The sequence below is a fragment of the Miscanthus floridulus genome, chromosome 2 (assembly GCF_019320115.1).
Source record: "Miscanthus floridulus cultivar M001 chromosome 2, ASM1932011v1, whole genome shotgun sequence".
In the NCBI taxonomy this organism is placed as follows: Eukaryota; Viridiplantae; Streptophyta; class Magnoliopsida; order Poales; family Poaceae; genus Miscanthus; species Miscanthus floridulus.
Genome location: NC_089581.1, coordinates 125,714,968 through 125,738,599, shown reverse-complemented (window position 1 = coordinate 125,738,599; position 23,632 = coordinate 125,714,968). Strand labels below are relative to the sequence as shown.

Below are 23,632 nucleotides of genomic sequence, written 5' to 3'. Positions count from 1 at the left end.
AAGATTTTCTAACTGTCACTAAAAAGTACTAAAAAATCAATACTTCTATTAAAAATATAAAACAAAGACTTGTGCTAATCCTTTATATTGAACAAAACTATCACTAAAAATACCATGGTTTCACTATCCTAGAGTGGATAGAAGAAATAGAATTCTTTGATGCCAAAAAGCTGAAAAGCCTCAGCTACGGGCATGCTCACGCTTCCCTGACCACCCCGAGTCCCCGCACGCACAAAACCCATAACCCACCTCCCCAATTGCTCCCCTCGCTCTGCCGATGCCGCTCCCACCCCACCACCCCCATTCGGATACTATATGTCAGTGAGGGCCCTGGCGCCCCTCACTGACATCACCGACCCGTTCCATGTGGGCCCCGTGCCACGGCTGGAGCAACGCCGAGGCCCGCACCGTTAACCACGCCATGCTCTCCGGCGTCCTCTCCGCCGTCGTCCCCAATGCCCTAGATCTCAAACACGTCGCGCTCCAGAGCGGCCGCAACCAGTCTGCCGACCCATTCCAGCCGCCGAGGACGGGTGGCTCAGCCCCTACTCCGAGGACCTCCCGCGCCCGGACTACTCGGACCTCGAGGACACCCTCATCGACGGCATCGCCACCCGCGTGGGCGCCGTCACTTGGTCCGTGCACCGCCCTGCCACCATCTTGGGATTCTCGCCGCGGAGCTCCAGGAACTTGGTCTCCAGCCTCTGCGTGTACGCCGCCATCTGCGGCAAGGAGGGTGCCGTCCTGCGCTGGCCCGGGTCCCTCGTCGCCTGGGAGGGGATCAGCGATGCCTGCGACGAGTGGGTCATCTCCGTGCAAGCGATCTGGGCGGCCATGATGGCGCGCCCTAACGAGGCATTCAACTGTGGCAAGGGGACGTCTTCAAGTGGAAGCAGTTGTGGCCGATGCTGGCCAGGCCCGGCCCTGTCAAATTACAGACCTGGAGCGAAGCTACAAGCGATGGGCACTTTAATACAATTCTAATAATATAATGACAATTCTAACAAGTGTAATGCATAAAAAAATTCTTATGAAACAAGTCATACATCTTATCTTACCTTAAAAATTTCTTCGAACATTTGCTGCTGCGAAGTCATTGATGGTGGCCTCAATATCAATTTCATCTAACAATTTCTTCTCGATGCATAAAGTTGCCAAACCATTTAATCTTTCTTGGGACATTACGGATCTCAAATAATTCTTCAATAGTTTCAGCTTTGAAAAGGTTCTTTCAGCTGAGGCTACAGTCACAGGCATAGTGAATAGGATCCGATAAGCAATGGAAACATTAGGATAACAATCTGCTTTTGTGACAAACTCAAAAATCTCCATAGCAGACATTGACTTACCTGGCAGAGTAGACTGCATAACAGCTAACTTAGAAATCATATCATTTACATCAACGTCCGACGAACCACCAGAAGAGATTTTTTTTTGCAAATTTAATGCAATGGTCTTTTAGAGCAACACCATCCAATGCCTTCAAGGATGTTGAATTCATTAGAAATCCAATTTTTTCATTGAATGACTGGAGTTCTTTAAATCTGCTTTTCAATGAACTAATTGCCATATCAACCATAACCAAAAAATAAAAAGCTTCAAAATCATTCTCAGCTTCCAAAATAGCTTCATTGCATTCAGTTTCATCAAACTGTTTCTTCCTAATAGAACGACGCTTTACTGGAAAGGATGGCTCTACTCCTATTTCAAGTGCAATTTCTGTGGCAGTAACCACACTATCAGCAAACCCAGTATTTCTATAGTTCTGAAAGTAATTCACCATACCTTCTATATGCTGCAAGGTAGAATCAATGCACATGGATGGTGACTGCAACTTCTTACTGACAATATTTACAGAGTATAAAATGTCATGCCAAATAACCATACCAAGTATGAACTCAAAGCTACCAAGCACGTCATATAAATTTTTTGCATCACTTCTATCCTTTGGTTCAGTATCTCCATCCTCACTTAGCCACAACAAAGCTGACCTTAGTTGAGGAGCTTGATATCTAATTGCTCGAATACTTTTGATGCGACTCTCCCAACGAGTATTGCTCAATGATTTTACAGTCAAATCTAGAACATGTTCAAGCAAAACATTTCATCTTTTGGTAGAACCAGAAAATAATACATATATCCTCTGCACAATTCCAAAAAATAAAATAGCTTTACTGCATGATTTAGCCATATCACAAAGAGTGAGATTAAGACTGTGGCATGCACATGGCATATAAAAAGCTCTTGGATTTATTTCAAGAAAACGGCTTTGTACCCCCTTATGTTTTTCTTTCATATTAGAGCCATTGTCATAACCTTGACCTCTAATATCATCAACATTAAGACCAAATGATTTGATGGAGTCAACCAATACATTGAAAAGCCCCAAGCCAGATGTGTCATCCACCTTCAAGAAACCAAGAAAGTACTCCCCAATTTTTATTTTCCCATCAGACATATCAACACATCGAACCAGTAAACTCATTTGTTCTTGGTGACTCACATCTGGGGTACAATCAAGGATAACTGAGAAATATTTGGCCTCTTTAACAATCTTTACGATGAAGTTTGTAATTCTAGAAGCCATAAGTGAAATCAACTCATTCTAAATTTTATGACTAAGATAATGATATTGCAGCTCTTTGTTTTGAATGCGTCTAAGGTGGTCTTGCATTACCAAGTCAAATTCAGCAACCATATCACAACAAGCTAAGAAATTACCATTCACATCATTGTAAAGTTGCTCACTAGATCCTCTAAAAGCTAAACTGCGTTTACCAAGAAACTTCACAATGGCAACAATTCTTAGTAGAACTAGCCTTATGCGTTCTTTCTCCTTTGTGATTTGATGTTGCAACTCTTTATCAATTGTTTCATGTTTGCTTAATCTAACTCTCAATTCATTCCAAGAGTTCATATTGGTCATATGATCCACGCTAACTTCATGCTCTTTTAGTCTCTCACTAACATGGCTCCAATCACTAAACCCATCATGCCCCAATGAACTCTTGAGGTTGCTAGAACCAAACAACTTACAACAGAAGCAAAACACTTTGTCAACACTTTTTGAATAGACCAACCATTTTCTATCACGTACCTCTCCATTGCTCATTCTTCTAGAATAATGAGTGTATGCAAAATGTCTTGATCTCGCATCCATAGGAAACACAATATTTTCTTCTCTTATAGGCCCCTTCTCCACTAATATGTCCCTTGATTTGTTATCAAGATTACCCCAATTTACTGGATCATACATATCAATAGTAAAAACTGGTTCTTCATCGACACGAGTAGATTCCATCGTAGGAGAATTAAATATGGGCTTATGATCACTCACGTTATTATCATCCGTGTCGATGCCAACATTATCTTGTATAGGGCCTTCATCTTCTTCTTCTGGATGTGTAGTTTGTTCCTCCACAGGAACTATTGCCCGCTCATCTGGATTTGTTGTAGTGCTTGTATTGCTCTTAAAAAATTTGTCAAGAGCTCCTCTTCGTGATTCTTTGAATTCCTCTATCCTTCTCTTCTTTTTTCTTTTCTCACTTTCAGATGCATGCTTTTTGGGCAGCATGAGTTCACTGTAAGTTTAGAAAAGTAGTAAGAAATTATTAAATAAAATTATGCCATACTAAATTTAACATGATCGCTGCATCATATGGGGTTCCTAAATCTGAAACCTAAATTAGTCGAGAATAAAGATCGGAGACATTGAGACAAGAGCAGTTTCGTACCTACCAAGACAACCCTGCCGAGCAGATTAGGGCAGGAACAATCGAACAGAGATGCAGGCACGGCACACTCCCATAGGATCGCCGTCGCCGACGGCCACTCCGATCGCTCGCAGCCTCGGCCTCGCGCAGGAAGGCAAGAAGTCGGCAAGTCGCGGCTGCGTCGCAAGGGCACCCACACGATGTCGCCTTGTGTGGAAGCTGAATCAAACTCACGTCTCAACGCTAGGCCTGTTTGCTTCTTTGCCTTTTGGGCTGTGTATACTAAGTATATACTATACCTACTAATATACTAGGGGTTGGGCCCCCTGGCCTCAAGGGCCCAGTTCGGCCGCTCCTCTTGCGCGCGCGCGCACACACAACCCCCCAGGGCCGGGCCTGATGCTGGCCAGCCACTTCGGGGTGCGCTGGGCTGGGTACGAGGGGGAGGACCAGCGCTTCAAGCTAGAGGAGGCCATGGTCGGGAAGGAGCCTGTGTGGGCGGCGATCGTCAAGGAGAATGGGCTCGTGGAGACGGAGCTCGAAGACATCACCACCTGGTGGCTCGTGGATGCCGTGATCAATGCTGACAAGGAACATGTGGAGACCATGAACAAGAGCAAGGAGTTTGGATTCCACAGCTTCTATGATACTGTCAGGTGCTTCGATACATGTATCAGGAGGATGAAGGCTAGCAGAATTGTTCCCTGATGCCTTTCTTTTGGCTGTCAAAGATAGCCGTTCTCTATGAACCTGGGGAGAGAGCTTTCAAACATTAAATAATCAACTGATAGTAAAGTTTCTGTTTCCGGCAATGTTAGGTGCTCCATCAATCGGCTGTGTCGATTAGACATCGATATTCTTCTATTTGTGCATTCTTGCATTGTCGTCACTCCTTAGTGCTATTTTATACTTCTAGCATCTTTTTTTTCGTAGCAATCTTGCTGGAGACAAATTATCAAACGACAGGGTAACAATGGTGTGGCATCAACATTTTCGAGGGACTATAGCCTTTTCGCATGCACTCCTCAATCTACTGGTGCTCCTTGCCCTGTATTAATTAGAGGAGATCATAGGTTCGATTCTTGCATCAATTTCACATATATATACTGTTTGCCTCCAGAAAACTAACCTAACAATATATAGTGTCTTGATTCATGTAGTCACTTGGAGAGCACAATCGATTCAGCTGTAACTGAAAGCATGTTGTCTCAATGTATCTTTCATACTGTTGTCTCAATGTATCTTTCATACTGATTCTTGTTCATGGAATTTTGGAAGTAGGAACGAACTACCCGAATTGCTATGGATTCCAGTTGAACTTCATACTCATTGATCATGCTACAATATTAGATTTGCTTTCTTCTGATGTTTGCAGTCCTCGATATAATCGCAAGGTATTGTCCTCTCTGTCACCTACTATTTAAGTTCATACTCATATCTTATATTATTACAGCTCGTTATACGACAACTGTGTGTTGCATCAGTTGCCGCTAAATTATAGCCCCCCATAACCCTTGTGGATAGCGGAAAGCCCTACCACCGTACCATATCAGCAATGGCGGATCCAAGATAAAAGTTTGAGGGGGGTTTCTCAAAATTGGCCCAAGAAGACAAACAAATGCGTCTTCCTCTTCCTGCCATTATCTTCAACCTCCCCTTTCTAATCTTGCTGGCTAAAATTTCAAAAGGGCTCCATGAGCGCACCCACAGTAATCCCCCCCCCCCCCCCCCCCCCCCCCCCCCCCCCCCCCTCTCCCAGCCCCGGCAGCAGATCCGCCCCTCCATATCAGAGGTCTTTTCACAGCGAACAATATAAAAAACTTGATAGGTCTAACAAATGTTGCTCCTCACATTTAGTTCTCACAGCTATACTATTAACTTTTTTTTTTGAGGGAGCTATACTATTATCTTTCTTGCATTATCGTATAGACCTGAAAGAAACAAATCTGCTCTAGTGGCCTAGTGCATTGGTAGAATCATGTATTAATATCCTAGTGATGATGATAGGAAACACGTATGTAAGTATGTGCATTGCCACCTGTACGTAGTAGGGGAAAAAGTCTTCTTGATCTCCTCGATTATTGTTGTGGTTCGATTTATATCCCTTCAAATTAGAAAATCAGATATTCTGATAAAGTCTATCTAACCCCTTCGAACTATTAGCATTATCTAATCTATCTTCCTCATGGCTGATGTGGCACCAAATCAAACTAAGTCATCTTGCAAACTACCCAAGGAGTAAAAACAATCAGTTTTAGTAGTTGCTGGAGTAAAAAGTATCCAGTTTTTTAGTTAAAGCAGATAGATCAAAGGCAAGAGGACATTTTCCTATAGTAGCCTATAAAAAAACATACCACTCTAGCCTCCGTCTGTGCAGTGCCACCCCAAAGGCAAGTGGACCACATGATCGCACTGCCAAGAGCAGAACTAGCATAAAGTTTGAGCGGTGGCCTGTTATTGATGGATCTCTATAGCTACACGAAAGAAGATATTTTAAAAAAAAAATAGGAATTTGAGTGAGAGCACATCAGCATGGCTCCTACTTGGCCAAAAAACGTGCTCCCGTAGGGCCCTACTAGGGCCCCGAAATTTGGCCGGGCACCCATATTCACACTCCAAACTCTATCCTTGTTGGCCAACACCCCGGGCCCAATCCTGCAGCGCGTCCGTTTCCTCTCCCGCACCCATGCGCCGTACGCAACCGCATGCGCAGTCACCCGCACGCCTCTGCGCGAGCGCAAGCACGGCTACGGTGGATCTCTCTCCTCCATCCGCCTCCCTCTCCTCCATTAGCCTCCCTCCCCGGTGGATCTCTCTCCTCCGTCCGCCCCCTCTCTAGTGGATCTCGCAGCAGGGCGCGACCTCCTCCGGTGGCTCCCTCCAACCCCGAGCGCAGCCGCCAAATGGGAGCGGGCCTCGGTCGTCCGCCATCGACGGTGTCGCCCTCTGCTCGTGCTCCCTCTGCCGTGCCACCCTGCTCGCGCGCGTCAACGCTCTCACGGTGTCAACAGAAGAAGAAGAAAGAGAGAATGACGAGCGGGTCCCGTTTGTCATTGTGCACAGGAATTGATTTGGGGCCTAAATTTTGGATGCTACTGTTGGAGTGGAAGTAAAAAAAATGAACCAACAAAAATAGAGGCAGCACCCAAATAAAAAATAGAGGCCTTAATTTGGGTGCCCTTAAGGAGTTATCTGAGTCACCCGGATGACGGGTCGCAATGTCGCGTCCCTGGAACGGACGTCCCAGAACGCGGTTCGGGGACGATGCGGTACATACGACGGGTCGCTGCCTGGAACGTGTCCCAAAGCACGTCGGATCGTCAATAGCATGAACACCGTCGTCCATGAACCGGCGTCGAAGCAGAGCTGCAGAGAGCGGCTGCGCGGCGCTGGGGCCGGCCGGACGGGTGCTGGCGGCGGTGCGGCGCTGGGAGCCTGGACCAGGTGCTGGAGGATGGCGGCGGTGCGTGCCTCTGATGTCCATCGATGAGAGAGTTGGTCTGTTGGGAGTCTATCCACGAGATAGTGCGTAAGTTAAATGGGCCTGCAGCCCAAGACAGTGAGGGAATGGATTTGTGCTTTTTTAATTAAATCTATACAGCCAAAAATTATATAGTAATAAACGTTTATATTGATAACGATCTCGTACAGTGATTTACGTGGCGTCTAAAAGATATATTGATCTAAAGTATCTTTGGATTATGTATGTCGTCTCAATACTTACGGGTCACGTTCCCATACGAACCAATTGTTCCAAAGAGGTATTAACGATCCACGTTCCACGTATACGTTTCTCGTAGCTCTATTAGGGCCTGTTCGGTTCCCAGGGATCGTTGCCCTGGAACAAATCCTAGCCGGATTACTTGTCTAATTTATATAACATTTGATGAACTGGAATGATTCCTAGCTGAATCCGATCTAACCGAACAAAGCCTTACAGGGAACATTGTGATTGTGGGGCACGTGCCCCTGCTCCTTGTGTATTGGATGGGCCCTGCGCCCTGGCTGCGTGAGTAGAACCAGACCCTAGGTGGCGAGTCCGGCCTCCGCACATGAATTTTTTTTCATGACCAATCGGATCTTGACGTACCAGTAGGTACCAGAGGAGATCGCTACGATCGTTACTGTATTCGTATCGAAGAGATGCGACAAAGTGTTCGGGTCATTATGCAATGTCCTAATCAAATGCCTAGTGGCATGATCAAAGCCGATGATCGTAAGCTACGATGCCTTCCCGGAAAGCAGAAGCAAATGCATCCAACACGCTGCGCTGCCTCTGCCTCTCAGGCTCTTACAATCTCACCCCCACAACCTTTTGCACCTGCACCTACAAAGTCCACGAGTCACTAAAATGACCTTGCCAAGAACCAGAGACGCTCACGATTCCTCATCTAGACTAGTAATGTCCCGAGTTGCTAGAGTGATAGACACGGTGATTGCCAAATCAATCACATGAAAAAAGAGTAACGTTCCATCGACAATTTTTACGTTTTAGCTTCACTATCTGCAGTGAACTGACGAGATTCTTTCTCATATCTTAAACCGGTCACACTATCTCCACTGGATCCTCTTTACCTTTTCTTTTAAAATTTGCTACAGGGGATTAAGAAAACAAAGTTCTAGCCCTGCGCGAGTAGATGCTGGTTCTGAATTTTTGATTAATCGCACTAGTGTCCATGCAGCATGCCCTTGCAAGACGGAAACCTTCCTCTGCATTTGTCCCCTTCTCTTTTTTGGCAGAATTGGTATTCTGACGCATTAAACTTGCATGGTTCTGGATGACACCATGGTTCTGCGAGCTCTCTGTATTGACTATTCAGAACTTCACACTCGTTTTTCTTCACGCTATGATATGAAATTTAGTTTCCTGTACCGTGTGCAATTTTCAGCACACGTTCAGCCTTTTCTCTTCATTTCCTATTTAAGTTCATAAATATTACTGTGTGCATTGTGCAATGGTTTCTGAAGCTCTGGGGTGATATTTGGTGGTAGGCTTGGATCAAATAATGGATTGTGTGTTGAGCAAGGGCTCAGATTATTTTTGCAATGATTCGGCATATGGTTGCCTTTATTTTCTTGGATGTCTGAAAAATAACGTCTGGTGATTCTGCCCCTGTCTGCACAGCAAACTGCAGAAGCAAGATTGATCGTGAATGTGCATGAGTATATTGTTTGACATGATCATGATCTCATTGTCCTGCTCATGTCAGGTAGCTGCAATTTACATTCCTATACAATCTGTTGGGTCAGTTGCTGCTAGAGCTAGATGACAACTCCACATGCAACTTCATCTCCGTCTGTAACTGCAATTCTTTGCTCTCTCGCTGCAGGTGCCGGAGAAGATTTTCTTTCAGTTCTGTATGCAGTAGCGCTTCTTCATACCGCACTCAGCCAAGTTTTTTTTTTTACATAAGTTCAGTCAAAATTTATTTGTAGTTGTAGGTCACATCGGTTGTAAACATGTCCTTGAGGTTGAGGAGATGTACATGGACTTGAGTATGACACGTGCATGTGTGTATCTATCTAGAACTTGTGGCCATACAAAGACGCATGTTGGTGCCATCCCGCCGGAAAATGACTAATGGACAATGGTCCACGATTCCGACCAGTCCACAATGTACAGCTAGCTCCATCCCTACATCTACGTAGCTTCTTCACTCTTCAAAGTTAAAAAAGAAAATGCCAAAAACAAAACAAAAAGCACCACGCACCAAGCAGCCCCGACCAAGATCGCGGCTCAAGAATCGCCGCCGCGAAGCCGTGACGACGACAGTGTTGGTGCCATCGGGCCGGACCTGACATGGCCCACGATTCGGAATGCACAGCTAGCTCCTTCCCTACATAAGGGTACGTCCTCCTAACAGACCCAGAAAGCATTACACCAAGCAATCTCAAACGAGACAAGGCCATCATGGAGCTGACGCGTCCTCGCGATTCCGTGGCTATGCTCCTCGCCGTCCTCGTCGTCTCGGCGGCCGTGGCGCGCTCCGATAGCGCCCTCTGCGACAAGTCCGACAAGGCAGCCTTGCTCGCCGTGAAGTCGGCGCTGGGCAACCCTCCGGCGCTCTCCGGCTGGAACTCCACCGTCGCCTGCTGCTCCTGGGAGGGCATCTCCTGCAACGCCACCACGGGCCGCGTCACCGAGCTGACCGTCTTCGCGCTCAACATCTCGGCGCCGGTCCCGGACGCCATCGCCAACCTCACCGCGCTGCAGACCGTCAACTTCGCCTACAACCGCCTCTACGGCAGCATCCCGGCGTTCCTGGGCCCGCACGCGCTCCCGGACCTCACCTTCCTCCGGCTCGACGGCAACCGCGTCACCGGCACCATCCCGCCCACGGTCACCGTCTTCACCCTCAGCCTCGTGGGCAACCGCCTCACGGGGCCGCTCCCGGCCACCTTCGGCAGCGCCAACTTCGGCGACGTGGACCTCACCGACAACCAGCTGACGGGCGACGCGTCGATGCTGTTCGGCGCCAAGAAGCAGCTGAACGCGCTGCACCTGTCGCGCAACCGGTTCAAGTTCGACCTCGGCCGCGTGGAGCTGCCGGAGGCGATGGACATCCTGGAGATCGACCACAACTTGGTGTACGGGAGCATCCCGGCGGCCGCGGCGGCGAGGAAGTGGCTGGCGTTCGACATCAGCTACAACCAGCTGTGCGGGCCCATACCGCAGGGGCGGTACACGCACAGGTTTGGGGCCAAGCACTTCGCCGGCAACAAGTGCCTCTGCGACCGCCCGCTCCCGCCGTGCAAGAGCTAGATGACCGGCCACCGTGCCAGATTGCCAGAACCCAGTGGTTCTTTGCAGTAATAATGTTTTTGTGCTTCTGCACTTATCTGCACTCTGTTTGAACTTACTGTAAGCTGATGGTAGCCCATTAATATATGACTACAATGACTACATTTATAAATAATAATAATGGAATCCCTCAATTAGAGGGGTGCTTAATAATTAGTCATATTGGCTTGTGATTTGGTTCAAACAAATATTGGCTTACGATAAGCAGGACAGAAATGCGTAAGATAACTTTTGTTAGCAAAAAAATGCGTAAGACAACTGACAAAGTGTCACGACTCACGAGTGTCCAAATTGCATCTCCTGTTTGGGCCGCGCATTCGGTTTCTGATTCAATTGGCTCTCACCATCAGTTGGCAATTGGCATCTCAAGCTGGTTAGGGGACTTGTTTATGTACTTTCGGTGTAGGGGGGCCATGGGCTGTTTACAAACAACTGGGCTTTTGGTCTTCCTGTCGGCGAAGAACTCTGGGCTGTGACTAGTCCTGCAAGATGTGGCTGCGCCTGGATATATTTTTTAGATAATGAAAAAATTCTGGCATCCTTTTCTTAGGAAAGAAGCATGGGTCTAAACTTATTACAGCAGCAGTACAAACTTATTACAGCAGGGCACTCATAATTAAAACTTATTATAGGTTCAGAACTAAAGTTCAAGAAGGTAAGGCAGTGTTCGACTGGACTTAAAATTTTACTGTTCATGCTGGAAAACACTGTTTATGTAGAAAATTTGTGAGAGAAAAACACTGCTCCGATTGAAAACTGTAACCAACCAGCTAGCCGATTCTGCCCAGCTGAACACGCTTTAAATGAAAAACCATCCATTGGATGCGAAGAACTCAGTGGCTCTTGATTCTAGTAGCTTATAAGCGTCAAGAATCTGCTCCTTGTCATCATCCGAGCGCCGTAATAGAGCCCAAAATCGTAACTAGTGTGTCCCCCTGAAAAGAACCAGCAAAATAGTTTTTGGGTGACCTTTATTGGAAATCACTGCAATCCCAAAATGATCTTGAGGAGATGATCTCAACCTTTTTTTTCTGCCAGGGTCCTCAACACAACACTAGAAGATCAGCGAACTCGGTACGTAGCCCACTTATGCGCGCAACACGCCTCGTCTTCTTCACGTACCTTTGTTTGGTTTGCTCTGCCTAGCTTCTTGCAGCAGTATCTACAGTTGACTGTAATAGCTCTATTTAAGCAGTGAAGCGATGTTCCCAAAAAAACACTACTAGAAACTAAAATTTCCCTGTCGGTAAGGCCTCCACCGACAGGAAAAATGTGTATTATCTGTCGGGTGTGCAAAACCGACAGAAATATTGCGTAGCGACAGAATAACTAAAAGATAATCTATCCACACTTGTGGAAACGTTTCTAAAGTAATCCACCTTTTTTTTCTTCGCCATAATTAATTTGGTAGCAGCTTTATTTTGGTGGCAAGCATGTTTTGTCTGAATGTTATCTTGGGTATTTAAACATTTTAATTAGTCGTACAATTTATGACCTCGGTAGAAAAATAACAGTTAATTCTATCCATGTAACCTAGGTAATTGATTGATTGAGGGGTATCACGGTTATTTTTCTTCATCCTTAACTTATCTGGAAAATGTTAGGTTTGTGGAGGAGAAGCTGGTTTATCTAGTTATTAGGTAGGTACGAGGTATCTCAAAAAAAAAATCCGAACCCAGCCCCAAACACAGACCATGATAAAAAATGAAGAAGTAGCGACAAAACTAAAAAGACAAGTTTATTATATTCACCACGCAAACACAAAACCAAAATCCAATTAAAAGAATGAAGGTAGGAGAAAGTCTACATGCCTCGTCAAATTCAAAAGGAACTCTAAATCGTTAAACTAAGGTCCAAGGACGGACCGGACAGCCGCCTCTTCTTGAGCGGCAAGGGGCTCTGCACCTCTTCCTCTTCTCCCCACCTTGTCGCAGCGTTGGCCGTCGCCGCCGGCGCCGGCACTAAATTCAGATCAAAGCCCCTCACGTTCGACCCGGACCCCAATGGCGCCGACGCGGTGAGCGACACCGAGAGCCCGTCCCAGTAATGGCACCTCTTGTGCCCGCCGAGCGCCTGCCCCGTCGCGAAGCTCCGATGGCACACCGAGCACCTGTGCCTCCCCTGCCCGCTGCTGCCGCCGGCCGACGAGGTCGTTATCACCGACGACGACGACGCGCCTCCTGCTGACGACGACGCCTGTGCCTGTACGGGCGTCGGTTTCCGGTGGCTGGCCTTGTGCCCGCCCAGCGCCTGGTGCGACGCGAAGGCCTTGCCACAGACGGAGCACCGGAAACGGAGCTCGCACTCTTGCGCCGTCGCCGTCGTCAAGGCAGCCGTGTTCAGGGCGTACTGCGTCGTTAAACCTGCAGCTTCTCCACCGCCTCCTGCGGCTGCGAGCGCCATGAGGCAGAGGGAGACGTAGTCGTCGTGGGTGATGGCCATCTATCGATCACACGGCGAGGCTTTGTTGAAAAGCTAATGCTGGTTAGGTTTCTGATGCTGGTTTAGCAAGTTCGATGAGCTCACCGCATAGTAAGCGTCTGTATATATATGCACAAATGCTGGGCCAAGCTAGGAGGCAAGTGGTGTTTTTATATGATATATATGATGGATCGAGGAATGGGTGGCCGAAAAGGTGAGAAGATGGGTCAAATTAGCACGAGGGCGGACTTAATCGATATGGATATGATGCATGCATCCGTACTAGAGTGAATATATTAGGGGTTTAGGGTGCAATTGGCACACGTGCATGCATGGATTATGGATATACTTCATATTGAGCTTATATATTGACCATGCATGCATTTTTCATATGCTATTGGCACGGACTTTGTTTGTTATATATCACATCGCGATAGGAAATTGCGCATTAGTTTCCTTCCATACTTCCACAGCCACAAGTTCTAGGTATTCTCAGAATGCCCTAATTTCTTCTTCGTCTTCTCCAAAGTGTTCCTCCTATTTTGCCAGCCAAGAGCAAGAAGCTGGATAAAATGCTCTTTCTAGTGACCCATACAAACGGTTGACTACATCTTTGCTGTCTGACTGCTAATAATTCTTGTATGTAGTTGAAGTACAAACCACAACATTTATGTACTATGTTTCATAGCAAATCAACTAATACCTAATATAAATATCTTACTATATATTACTATTGGATGTTTCTTCGGGAATATTCATGTTAATCCTATTTAACGCAGGGCACTAGAAAGAGAGATACATCATACAAATTCTAAAAAAAAGGGAGCATCCGATCATTTATCCATCATACTATTATCATAACTAGAGGATATATTATTTTTTGTAAAAAAAAAAATCCAAACTTTTCCGTTATGAGAAGAAATATATTAATGCAACCCCAAAAATTTGTATCTAAATTTCCCACAGCTAGAACTAGGAAAGAACATAAAGTGGCCATGAAAATTTGTATCTAAATTACACATGTATCTCGACCTGCGGCCGCCTCGGCTAAGCCTCGCCGTGGCCCAACGCAGCCTCCACACATCTGAAAGATCCCCGCAAAGCTCCACAACAGATGTTTCAACTGTCTTTCCTACTCGCATCGAGTAGCGAATTGATGGTTGCCACGATGTTGTCTGCGCTGTCACGGCTTCCGCCACCTCACCAGGGACTGCAAGCAGCCCAGGCGTTCTGCGAGGTCGATGGTGAAGGGTGGAGACTTGCCACGGCACTCTACTCGGGAGACACCCCACCGGCCTCACCCCACGGCGGTCCACCATGGTCGGACGGGGCCACGCAGGGTGCGGCGGGGGGCGTCGGAGGAATCCGGTGACGACGCTGGTGGCGCCGGAGTAAGCCGGCGAGGGACACCAGCATGGTCGCGCCTGCCGACCACACCGACAATGGCGCCGTCTCTGCTGCTGTACACTACTTCCCCGAGCCTAACCCGCTGCTGTTGGAGCCGTGTACAAGCGCGGGTGAAAGGTCATAATGGCTAGAGGGGAGGTGAATAGCCTATAAAAATTTCTACAACAACACTTAAGCCAAGTGGTTAGACAATTATGAAGCGAAGAGAGTGTTGCGTTAGTCTACTAAAAATGCAAGCCACATATCCACAATTCTAGTGATTATGATCTCTAATTTACACAATGGCTAAGTCACTACTCTATAAGTTAGTGAGCTCTCAAAGACTAACGAAAGAGCCTCACTAACCAAGCTAACAAGACATAAGTTAGCTCTCAAAACTAGTTACACTAAAGAGCTTCGCTATTCTATGAAAGTAAATACAAGAGAGGTAAAGGGTTTATACCGTCGTGGCAAGAGAAGATCAATCAAACACAATGAATACCAAATGAATTCCTCGAAGACAAGATGACACAATGATTTTTCACCGAGATTCACTTGCTTGCCGGCAAGTTAGTCTCCGTTGTAGCGATTCACCCACTTGGAGTTTCACACACTAATAGGCATCACACGCCTAACCCGTAATCGGGTGCCATGCAACCAACATAAGATAGGGATCCACAAGCTATGAGCAATCCACTAGAGTACCTTTTGGCTCTCTGCCGGGGAAAGGTCAAGAACCCCTCACAATCACCACGACCGGAGCCGGAGATAATCACCTTCCTGCGCTCGACGATCCTCGCTGCACCAAGCTGCCAAGGTGGTTGCAATCACCAAGAGTAACAAGCGAAATCTACAACAAAACACAATCACCAAGTGCCTCTAGATGTAATCACTCAAGGCAATGCACTTGGATGCTCTCCAATCTCACCAAATGATGAATCAATCAAGTAGGATGAGTGAGAGAGGAATGGCTAGGCTCACAATGTTCTATTCTCAATCGAAATGGCCAAGTGTGTGAGCCCAAGCTGGCTAAAGGGATTAAATAGAAGCCCCCACAAAATAGAGCCGCTAGGCTCAACACAGAGCACTCTGCGCGTTGATCGGACGCGCCGGTCGGGTTACCAGACACGCGACGTCCATTGTCCGGTCGCGCAGATGCTGCCACGCGTCCCTGCCTTCAAATGAGAGCCGCTGATCTCCAACGCCTACTGAACAGCCGCCCACAGTTAAGTTCACACCGGACGCGCTAGAGCATGACCGGACGCAACTACCCGACGTCCGCTCGCATGAGCCCACGCTACCTGCACACCAAGACCTAACGCACTGCCCTATGATCGGACGCACCGACGCTTGGAGTTTGGTCAGGGGCAAAAACTATATCAAGAGATTTTGGAGGTGATCGGACGTGTCAGGTCACCCATGGCCGAATGCACAGAGGAGTCCGGTCCTCCTTTGCCTCAACAGCCAGCCCACGTCAGCATACGTCACTACCGACTGGACGCGCCACCGTCACGTCCGATCATTTCCTTGCTCCAGCATCTGATCAAAGGCCAACCCTCATGCCTTCACTGCTCAACTGACCGGATGCATCGGTCCAGCGTCCGGTCGCTGTAAACAGTGCCTCCTCAACACCAACTTCTCCATCCTTGATCAAATGTGCTAACCACCAAGTATATCACCTTGTGCACGTGTGTTAGCATATTTTCACAAACATTTTCAAGGGTGTTAGCAGTCACTGGAATCTAAATGCATATGCAATGAGTTAGAACATCTAGTGGCACTTTGATAACCGCATTTCACGATGAGTTTTACCCCTCTTAATAGTATGGCTATCTATCCTAAATGTGATCACACCCACTAGGTGTCTTGATCACCAAAACAAAGAGCTCCTATCAAATATACCTTAGCCTTGAGCTTTTTGTTTTTCTCTTTCTTCTTTTCCAAGCCCGAGCACTTGATCATCACCATGGCCATCACCACCATCATGATCTTCATCCATTTGCTCCTCCACTTGGAATGTGTACTAACCTATCTCATAATCACTTAGAGCAAAGGTTAGCACATAGGGTTTCATCAATTCACCAAAACCAAAGAGCTTTCAATCTCTCACTTTTTGGTAATTGATGACAACCCATTCTCAAATATATGAATTGAAATTCATTTGAATCCATGTTGCTTGCCCAAACATTTTTGCCATGTGTAAAGGATTTGGACACGTTTCATTAACATGAATTGGTAGTATTAGCTCCCCCTACATATGTGCTAAGAGTTTGGATAGAAGCTTGCACATATGCATGAATTAGAGTTGTGGGAGAGTAATGTCTACCAAATGATGCTAAGATATATGAGATGGACCTTTGAAGCATTATACCAATCGAAGTGCACCAAATATACCATCCTTAGCACCATTGTTAGTTAGATACCTCTTGTAAAGACAAAGAACTAGTACCCCGTGAGATCAACATTATAAGCAAGGTTCTAGTACCACTTGTCAAAACAAATGCAAGTTATATCTAACTATCATCCTATACATGCTAGTTTTTCATTTCATCAATCAAATCTACAAGTAGCATACACCACACAAGCATGGATATTGAATTTAAAAACTTGTGCCATTCAAGCAAACATATGAAATGCACATTCAAATGCATCAATCAAGTTTATGAGCTTGCTCCCCCTACTTGTGTGCTCAAATTTTAATTGATCTCCTTACTTTATCATTTCTCTCCCTCTATGTCAAGGTTCTCCCCCTTTGTCATCTTTTTCCTATCTTTGTGCACTAATTTCTCCCTCTTTGTCATCAATGACCATAAAAGTTCAATTTTAGATAGGTTAAGATTATCAATGTCAATCAATGGGGTGAGGATCATTTTCCCAAATTTGGCCCAATCTAGAACACTTGCCAAAGATATTTAACTTGGTTTGATCCAAGGAAAAGCTTCTTCACATGTCGTTTCAAGGGTTATCTTGACCATATTGAGTTTAACACTTATAGCTCATTTTCTAGAGTAAATACTAGGTTCATAAGCTCACAAACATGCCATATGCTATCACTAGATCAAGTCAAGCATAGAGGCAATAGTGGTACCATACAAGCATCAAATTCATTTGAGTTTCATGAATGAACCTATAAAATGTAAGGAATGACTAGATGCACTAATAAGTCCTTAGCAAAGGATTTATGCATGTTAATCAATTTTTACCTTGGATTGTTCGAAGGAGAGGCATGTCATATAAGTGGGGGGTGCATCAACACCTATTTGAGAAATCCAATATGCTGAACTCATTCCTTAGCTTGCAAAACCTCTTCTCATCTAATGGCTTGGTGAATATGTCGGCAACTTGATCTTCAGTGCCCACACTCTCAATTGAAATATCCCCTTTTTGATGATGATCTCTTATAAAATGATGACGGCCATCAATGTGCTTTGTTCTTGCATGTTCAACCGGATTGTTGGTGAGTTTTCCTTTATTAAAATAATAGATTAAATCTAACCTTAAATTTTAAAAGTTGAAAACATATCTAACAGTAGCATGAACATGTAGATTATGAAATTACGAACCTAACGCAAGTTGAACGGGTCAAATCGGAGTTAAAACGAAGATTTTATGGCTAAAACAAGATTAGTGGCCAAACTGTAAATAGATGAAAACGTACTTTGGATCTAAACCGAAGATACTACGCTTCCAAAAGAAGAAAGCGCATCCTGAAAATACACTTTAGACCGTGGGTTTGAAAACAGAAAACTAGAGGGGTTCTTTAGCAAGATGGCCTAAGAAGGGGTATGGGATGATCTAGACCACTGGATCGGAGATGGACGGCTCAGATTAAAAAAGAGGGAGAAAGAGAGAGGAGACTGTCGTCTAGAATAGTAGCCGGCGTGGTAGTCGTCCATTGTCGGCGATGGAGTTTCGCCGGAACAACGATTCCAGGCATGGTTTACAACGGGAAGGGCATGAGCGGAGAGAGGGAGGCACGACGAACTTACCTCAGCGATCCTCAATGGTGTGGACAGGACGGAGGCAGCGTGCGGCGCGGTGGGGTGACGGCGGATGACGGCGCTAGGTTGCGGCACGGCGACTGCGAACTAAGGTGGGATGGGGCGGCGGGTACTCGGGTGGATGCGGGTGGCACATCGCTCCTATTTAAGGGGACGGGAAGCTTGGAGAGCATGGCACTAACGAGGCGGCTCGGAGGCGGAGACGAACACAGCGGCGACGGAGTCCGGCTTGGACACGCATGGGGAGGACGAAGTGCCTGACATGCGGGCCTGACATGTCAGCGACCAAGAGAGGGGAAACGGGCGACGTCGGCGTGGATTGGGCCAGCGCGCGGAGAAGTGGGCCGCGTGGTGGAGGAGAAAGACGGGTCACGGCAAGAGAGGGAGAAGCAGGCCAGGGCAGCTGGCCGGAGCACGAGCTAGGCCGACCGGAAGGGAGAAGAGTAGGGCAAGCCTTCGGGCCGAATCCAAAAGGGAGGAAATTTTCCTTTTCTATTTTATTTTCAAAACCAATTCAAATGTAAACCAAATCAAATTTGAACATGATTTCAAATACACTTTTCAACATAATTAAAAATAAGAAATTTTTGGTAAGTTATCAAAAATAATTTTTACAACCTTTTTAAATTCTTTTATTTTCCAATTCCCTTTTTCCCTCTTTTCATTTACTTCAAAGCCATTTTCAAATTTATTTTTCAAAAGCATTTTGAATGTTTTCAATTTGAATCAAATCCACACAATTCAAAGAAACAAATGCACCGGCATGTATGCACATCCATGTTGCTATGCCTTATGATAAATTTTAATTTAATGAAAATTTTATTTTCCTATATTTCATGTGCACAAAAATTCCAACTTAAATCTTTTTAGCTCTATTTCCAAAAATTCAAATTTTGGGGTGTTACAAAACCCTCATGCACGCCTCGCCAAAGCATGACTAACTGATGTCAACGCGTATCTGACATTCATGTCCTCGGCCCGGCGACCCAAGTGCTTGCGACACCTCGCTGTGACCTGGTCCAACCCCACCCTATGACTTAGTCAACGTCGTCTCCATTACCCATGTACTCTTGCTCTTCGTGTTCCTAATGTGAGCCACACACGGTTTGTTCTCCGGCCTCTGGTCCTTCGGCTCAAGCCTTCTCATCCGCCCTTCATTGCTCCTGGTCCATCACACATGGACTCCACACTTGACCTTCTCCATTGCCGCTGTCCGTCTTGGCACACCCAACACTTGCACATTCACAAGTCAAGAGACATGTTGCACAACACACTCAATGTAACAGAACATGATGCCTTCGTTTAACTATTAGCATAACCAAGCATATATGAATATGAACTCAACCAGAAAAGCCTTAAACCTCTCAAATCCTATGTCAATCATTCATCACGCATGGATCATGGATGAGACCAAGACACTTCTCAACTTTGGTCTCTCATATATGGTATGTCAATTTTGGTCTCTCATATATGGTATGTCATATATGCTCTGTTTCATCAATATATCTCTCATCGTTTTGTTAATAGGCAAATAGAGGTGCTTTATTGCATGACATTGCCTGATGGACTTGGGAGTGCTACCGCCCACTACCAGAAGAATTATCTCTACTATTTGTTGAACGCATGTAATTTTCGTCAATGTGACCAGCATTGTTGTTTGATTTTATTTCACACGGATTAGACACTGTATTGAGCATTATCCCCTATGAATTTAGTTCACTTCTATCTTGGAGAATAGGGGTCTACTTTGATTTTAGTTCACGCCATTCGTTTGACTCTATTCCACTTCGATTTGGCACTGTATGAAATATTGTTATTCCGTATGGTTTTTGCGGCTGATAAGCCAGCTGAAACTGATTTGTTGTAAGAGAAAAACATTGTTACATGGCTGATAAGTTCAAGCGAATAGGGCCAATGGGAAATTATTATGACTGCACTTCAATTTTAGTTCAATTTGACTATCTATCAACTTGCACTTGAATTTTATTGGTCTTGGTTGAATTTTAGGATGACTGCTTCAAGTTGAATCGAAATTCAGATCATCCGTTTTGTATTTGCATCTAGGGATATTCGTATCCGGTATCAAATTCAGATTACAATATGGCAAAAAAAATGGTATCTGAATTCCTACCTGAATGCGCTTGTGTGCGTTTGCCACCAACAGTCAGATATTTGTGCATGTTTCTGTGTCCTGTTTCGTCAGGTAGTTGATCTCTAGAAATGTATGACACTGGAGTATATATTAATCGATTGATCTTAGCCAAAGAATATATTCCATCTGTCCCTGAATAAATAGATTTCTAGAGTTGTCTTAAGTCAAACATTTTAAACTTTGATCCAATTTCTTGAAAAAAAACATTAAAACTTATGGTATCCAATTAGTATCATTAGATTTAACATAGAATATAATTTCATAAGGTGCTCATTTTATGACATAGATGTTATTACTCTTTTCGAAAAAGTTAGTCAATGGACACAAATAATACAGAAGTTGGCCAGAGCTTGATTAGGAAGATGAAAAGGTGAACGCTTTATTAGTTTATTACTCATTAATTAAGTAGTCGAGTAGTCAACTCAATTACTTGTTTGTTCAGTATAATCGCGCCGACCCAGCCATGATTACGTACAGGGCTTCCAACTTTTAGCATTGTACGTGATGAAGGATACAACGTAGGACGAGGATATGTCAACCTAGCTGCATGCGCAGGCGGCTTGCACGATGTATCCAGGTGAACGCAAAGTGTTCCTGAGTCCTGACCTCAATACGCGGCCAGCACGATGTGTTGGCGTCGCCGGGACGTACGCCGCGCGCGCCTGAGGCCGGGAGCCGGTTGCTTGCTTCAGGCAAGGCCAGCGAGACGGATCGGACCCTATAAATTGGCACCGTCCCCTGACCTGCCTCATCACCACCCAAGACACACAGCCATCTCAATTCTCAGATTCTCATAGCCGTCCGTGCCTTCACCTGAACCAGCCAGGTGAGGCCTGTAGTCACCGCCACCAATGGCCCGGGAGCTCGCCGCGGCGTGTGTGGTTGCCGCCCTGGTGGCCCTGTGCGCAGGTGTGGCTGCGCAGGCACCTGCGCCGCGCCCACTGCCGTCCAACTACCAGATGATCACCCCGGGCAAGTACAAGAGGGACCAGCAGACGGCGTGCGACAATCCCAAGGACAAGAAGCAGAAATGCATGGCCAAGTGCGACAAGCGCTGCCCCAACCAGTGCATCGTCCTCTGCCCCGGATGCAAGACATTCTGCAGTACTTTCCTCACTCGCACACAATCCTCACTCACTCGTCTTGCTCTGATCTTCACTACTAGCTAGTACTCCCGACGACCGTCATCGCTAGCTAATTCGCGTTTTTTTTGTTTCCAAGTGTGCGACTTCTACCCCGGCGTGTCCTGCGGTGACCCGCGCTTCACCGGCGGCGACGGCAACAACTTCTACTTCCACGGCAAGAAGGACCAGGACTTCTGCATCCTCTCCGACGCCAACCTCCACATCAACGCGCACTTCATCGGCAAGCGGAATCCGGCCATGAGCCGCGACTTCACGTGGATCCAGGCGCTCGGCATCCGCATCAGCGCCGACCGCGACCACCACCTCTACATGGGCGCGCAGAAGACGGCCAAGTGGAGCAACGACGTGGACCGCCTGGAGCTGGCCTTCGACGGCGCGCCCGTCACCATCCCGGCCGAGTCCGGCGCCGTGTGGGAATCCGCCGCCGTGCCGGGGCTCACCGTCACCCGGACCGCCACCGCCAACGGCGTCAGGGTGCAGCTCAGGGGCGTGTTCGACATCGTCGCCAACGTGGTGCCCATCAGCGAGGAGGACTCGCGCGTCCACAACTACGGCGTGACCGAGGACGACAGCCTCGCGCACTTCGACCTCGGGTTCAAGTTCTTCGACCTCACCGACGACGTGCACGGCGTCCTCGGCCAGACCTACCGCGCCGACTACGTCAACCAGCTCAGCGTCAGCTCCAAGATGCCGGTCATGGGTGGAGCGCCCAACTACGTCTCCTCGGATATCTTCGCCACCGACTGGGCCGTCGCAAGGTTTGGTGCCCGTCGCGCCGGCATCTCCATGGTTACAGCTCAGGCCAGTTAAAGCTGCATATTATGCACATTATGTCCGTGCAAGTGCAATAGGGCATGCCACGTACTGCCACCCACGATAACCGTTTAGCCAAGCTATTTTATTTAAACCATATAAATAAATTTGTCTCAGGATTGTGCAATTGTACCATTGGGTTTGTCTCGGAATTCACTGAGCAATCCATTTGTTATTTAATTTGTCGAGATTTTTATTTTAATTTCCTTGATGCACACAAATCTCAAATTATAAGTTCAAGCGTGTGGCTGTTCAATTGTTCCATCCACAAGCACTTTCCATGTCTGTATCCATGTTCTAAAACAAATTCAAATACAAATTTGAATATTCTCAAATACTAATACAACTATACAAGTCGGGTTGCTGAAACCTGATTCCAAGTTTGGATATCGTATATATACACCTTCATCGGTAGAATCCATTCGACATACCTAGTGCTAAAGATTTTCTTTTTTATTTAGGAGCAGAAACATAAAAAAAACAAACAATTAGCTGTTATAATACTTTAGATTTGTCACGGAGGAAAAAAAATCTAAAATTAGTATTTTGATCAAAAACCCAGTTAAGATTTTGACCCAATATTGAGTTAAAAAAAATATGTCATAACTAATATTTTTATTCATTTTCTGATTTTTAGATTGTATTTATTTATTTTACAATGTTCCTAATAATAGCTACAAAAATCAATGATTTTGCTAAACAAAGGCTAATATTATAATGAAATGTCAAGTTTTCATGAATAAAAAAACTATTCAAACCTAATATTTAATCTATTTATCAATTCTATCGTATTCATTTTACAAATATCAATATGAAATTCAACACAAATCGCGTGGAAGTGTGCATATTAGTTATTTTCTTAATTCCTACTAGATACACTACAGGAAAACGCCTCTTTGCCGACTGCTTGCCCCGGTCGGCAAAGGCATAAACCCAGTCGGCAAAGGCTTTGCCGACCGCAAAGCCACGTGGCAGTCGGCAAAGAGCAGTCGGCAAAGCCTGGGTCGGCAAAGGCGGATTTGCCGACTGCCACGTGGCACACAGTCGGCAAATCCTTTGCCAACTGCCACGCCAGCAGTCGGCATAGCCACGTGGCGCCGTCAGCACTGACGGCAGGCTTTGCCGACTGCTGTTTCCTCGGCAGTCGGCAACGATTTTTTTTTTCAGAAATTGTTTGCCGACTGGCCGCCAGCTCGGCA

The 23,632-nt window shown here is 46.1% G+C and overlaps 4 protein-coding genes and 1 pseudogene across 4 annotated transcripts; 3 read left to right on the top strand and 2 right to left on the bottom strand.

The window, feature by feature from the left end:
* The first annotated feature begins 400 nt into the window (after positions 1 to 400).
* Positions 401 to 4,421, top strand: LOC136539594 (3-oxo-Delta(4,5)-steroid 5-beta-reductase-like; annotated as a pseudogene).
* On the bottom strand, positions 2,606 to 3,839 carry LOC136513532 (uncharacterized). Its single transcript, XM_066507513.1, has 2 exons — positions 3,735 to 3,839; positions 2,606 to 3,581 (listed from the first exon to the last, which is right to left on the bottom strand). Exon 2 carries the CDS (start codon positions 3,572 to 3,574, stop codon positions 2,606 to 2,608), a length of 969 nt encoding a protein of 322 aa, XP_066363610.1. The 5' UTR covers positions 3,575 to 3,581; positions 3,735 to 3,839.
* A 5,183-nt stretch (positions 4,422 to 9,604) lies between the features above and the next one.
* LOC136539593 (polygalacturonase inhibitor 2-like) lies at positions 9,605 to 10,664 on the top strand. Its single transcript, XM_066531556.1, has one exon. The coding sequence runs from the start codon at positions 9,625 to 9,627 to the stop codon at positions 10,474 to 10,476; it is 852 nt and encodes a 283-aa protein (XP_066387653.1). The 5' UTR covers positions 9,605 to 9,624; the 3' UTR covers positions 10,477 to 10,664.
* Positions 10,665 to 12,261: 1,597 nt separating this feature from the next.
* On the bottom strand, positions 12,262 to 13,018 carry LOC136539592 (zinc finger protein 36-like). The gene has a single exon (XM_066531555.1). The coding sequence runs from the start codon at positions 12,955 to 12,957 to the stop codon at positions 12,349 to 12,351; it is 609 nt and encodes a 202-aa protein (XP_066387652.1). The 5' UTR covers positions 12,958 to 13,018; the 3' UTR covers positions 12,262 to 12,348.
* Positions 13,019 to 21,326: 8,308 nt separating this feature from the next.
* Positions 21,327 to 22,430, top strand: LOC136539591 (uncharacterized). Its single transcript, XM_066531554.1, has 2 exons — positions 21,327 to 21,579; positions 21,697 to 22,430. Exons 1-2 carry the CDS (start codon positions 21,327 to 21,329, stop codon positions 22,428 to 22,430), a joined length of 987 nt encoding a protein of 328 aa, XP_066387651.1.
* The last annotated feature ends 1,202 nt before the right edge of the window (positions 22,431 to 23,632 follow it).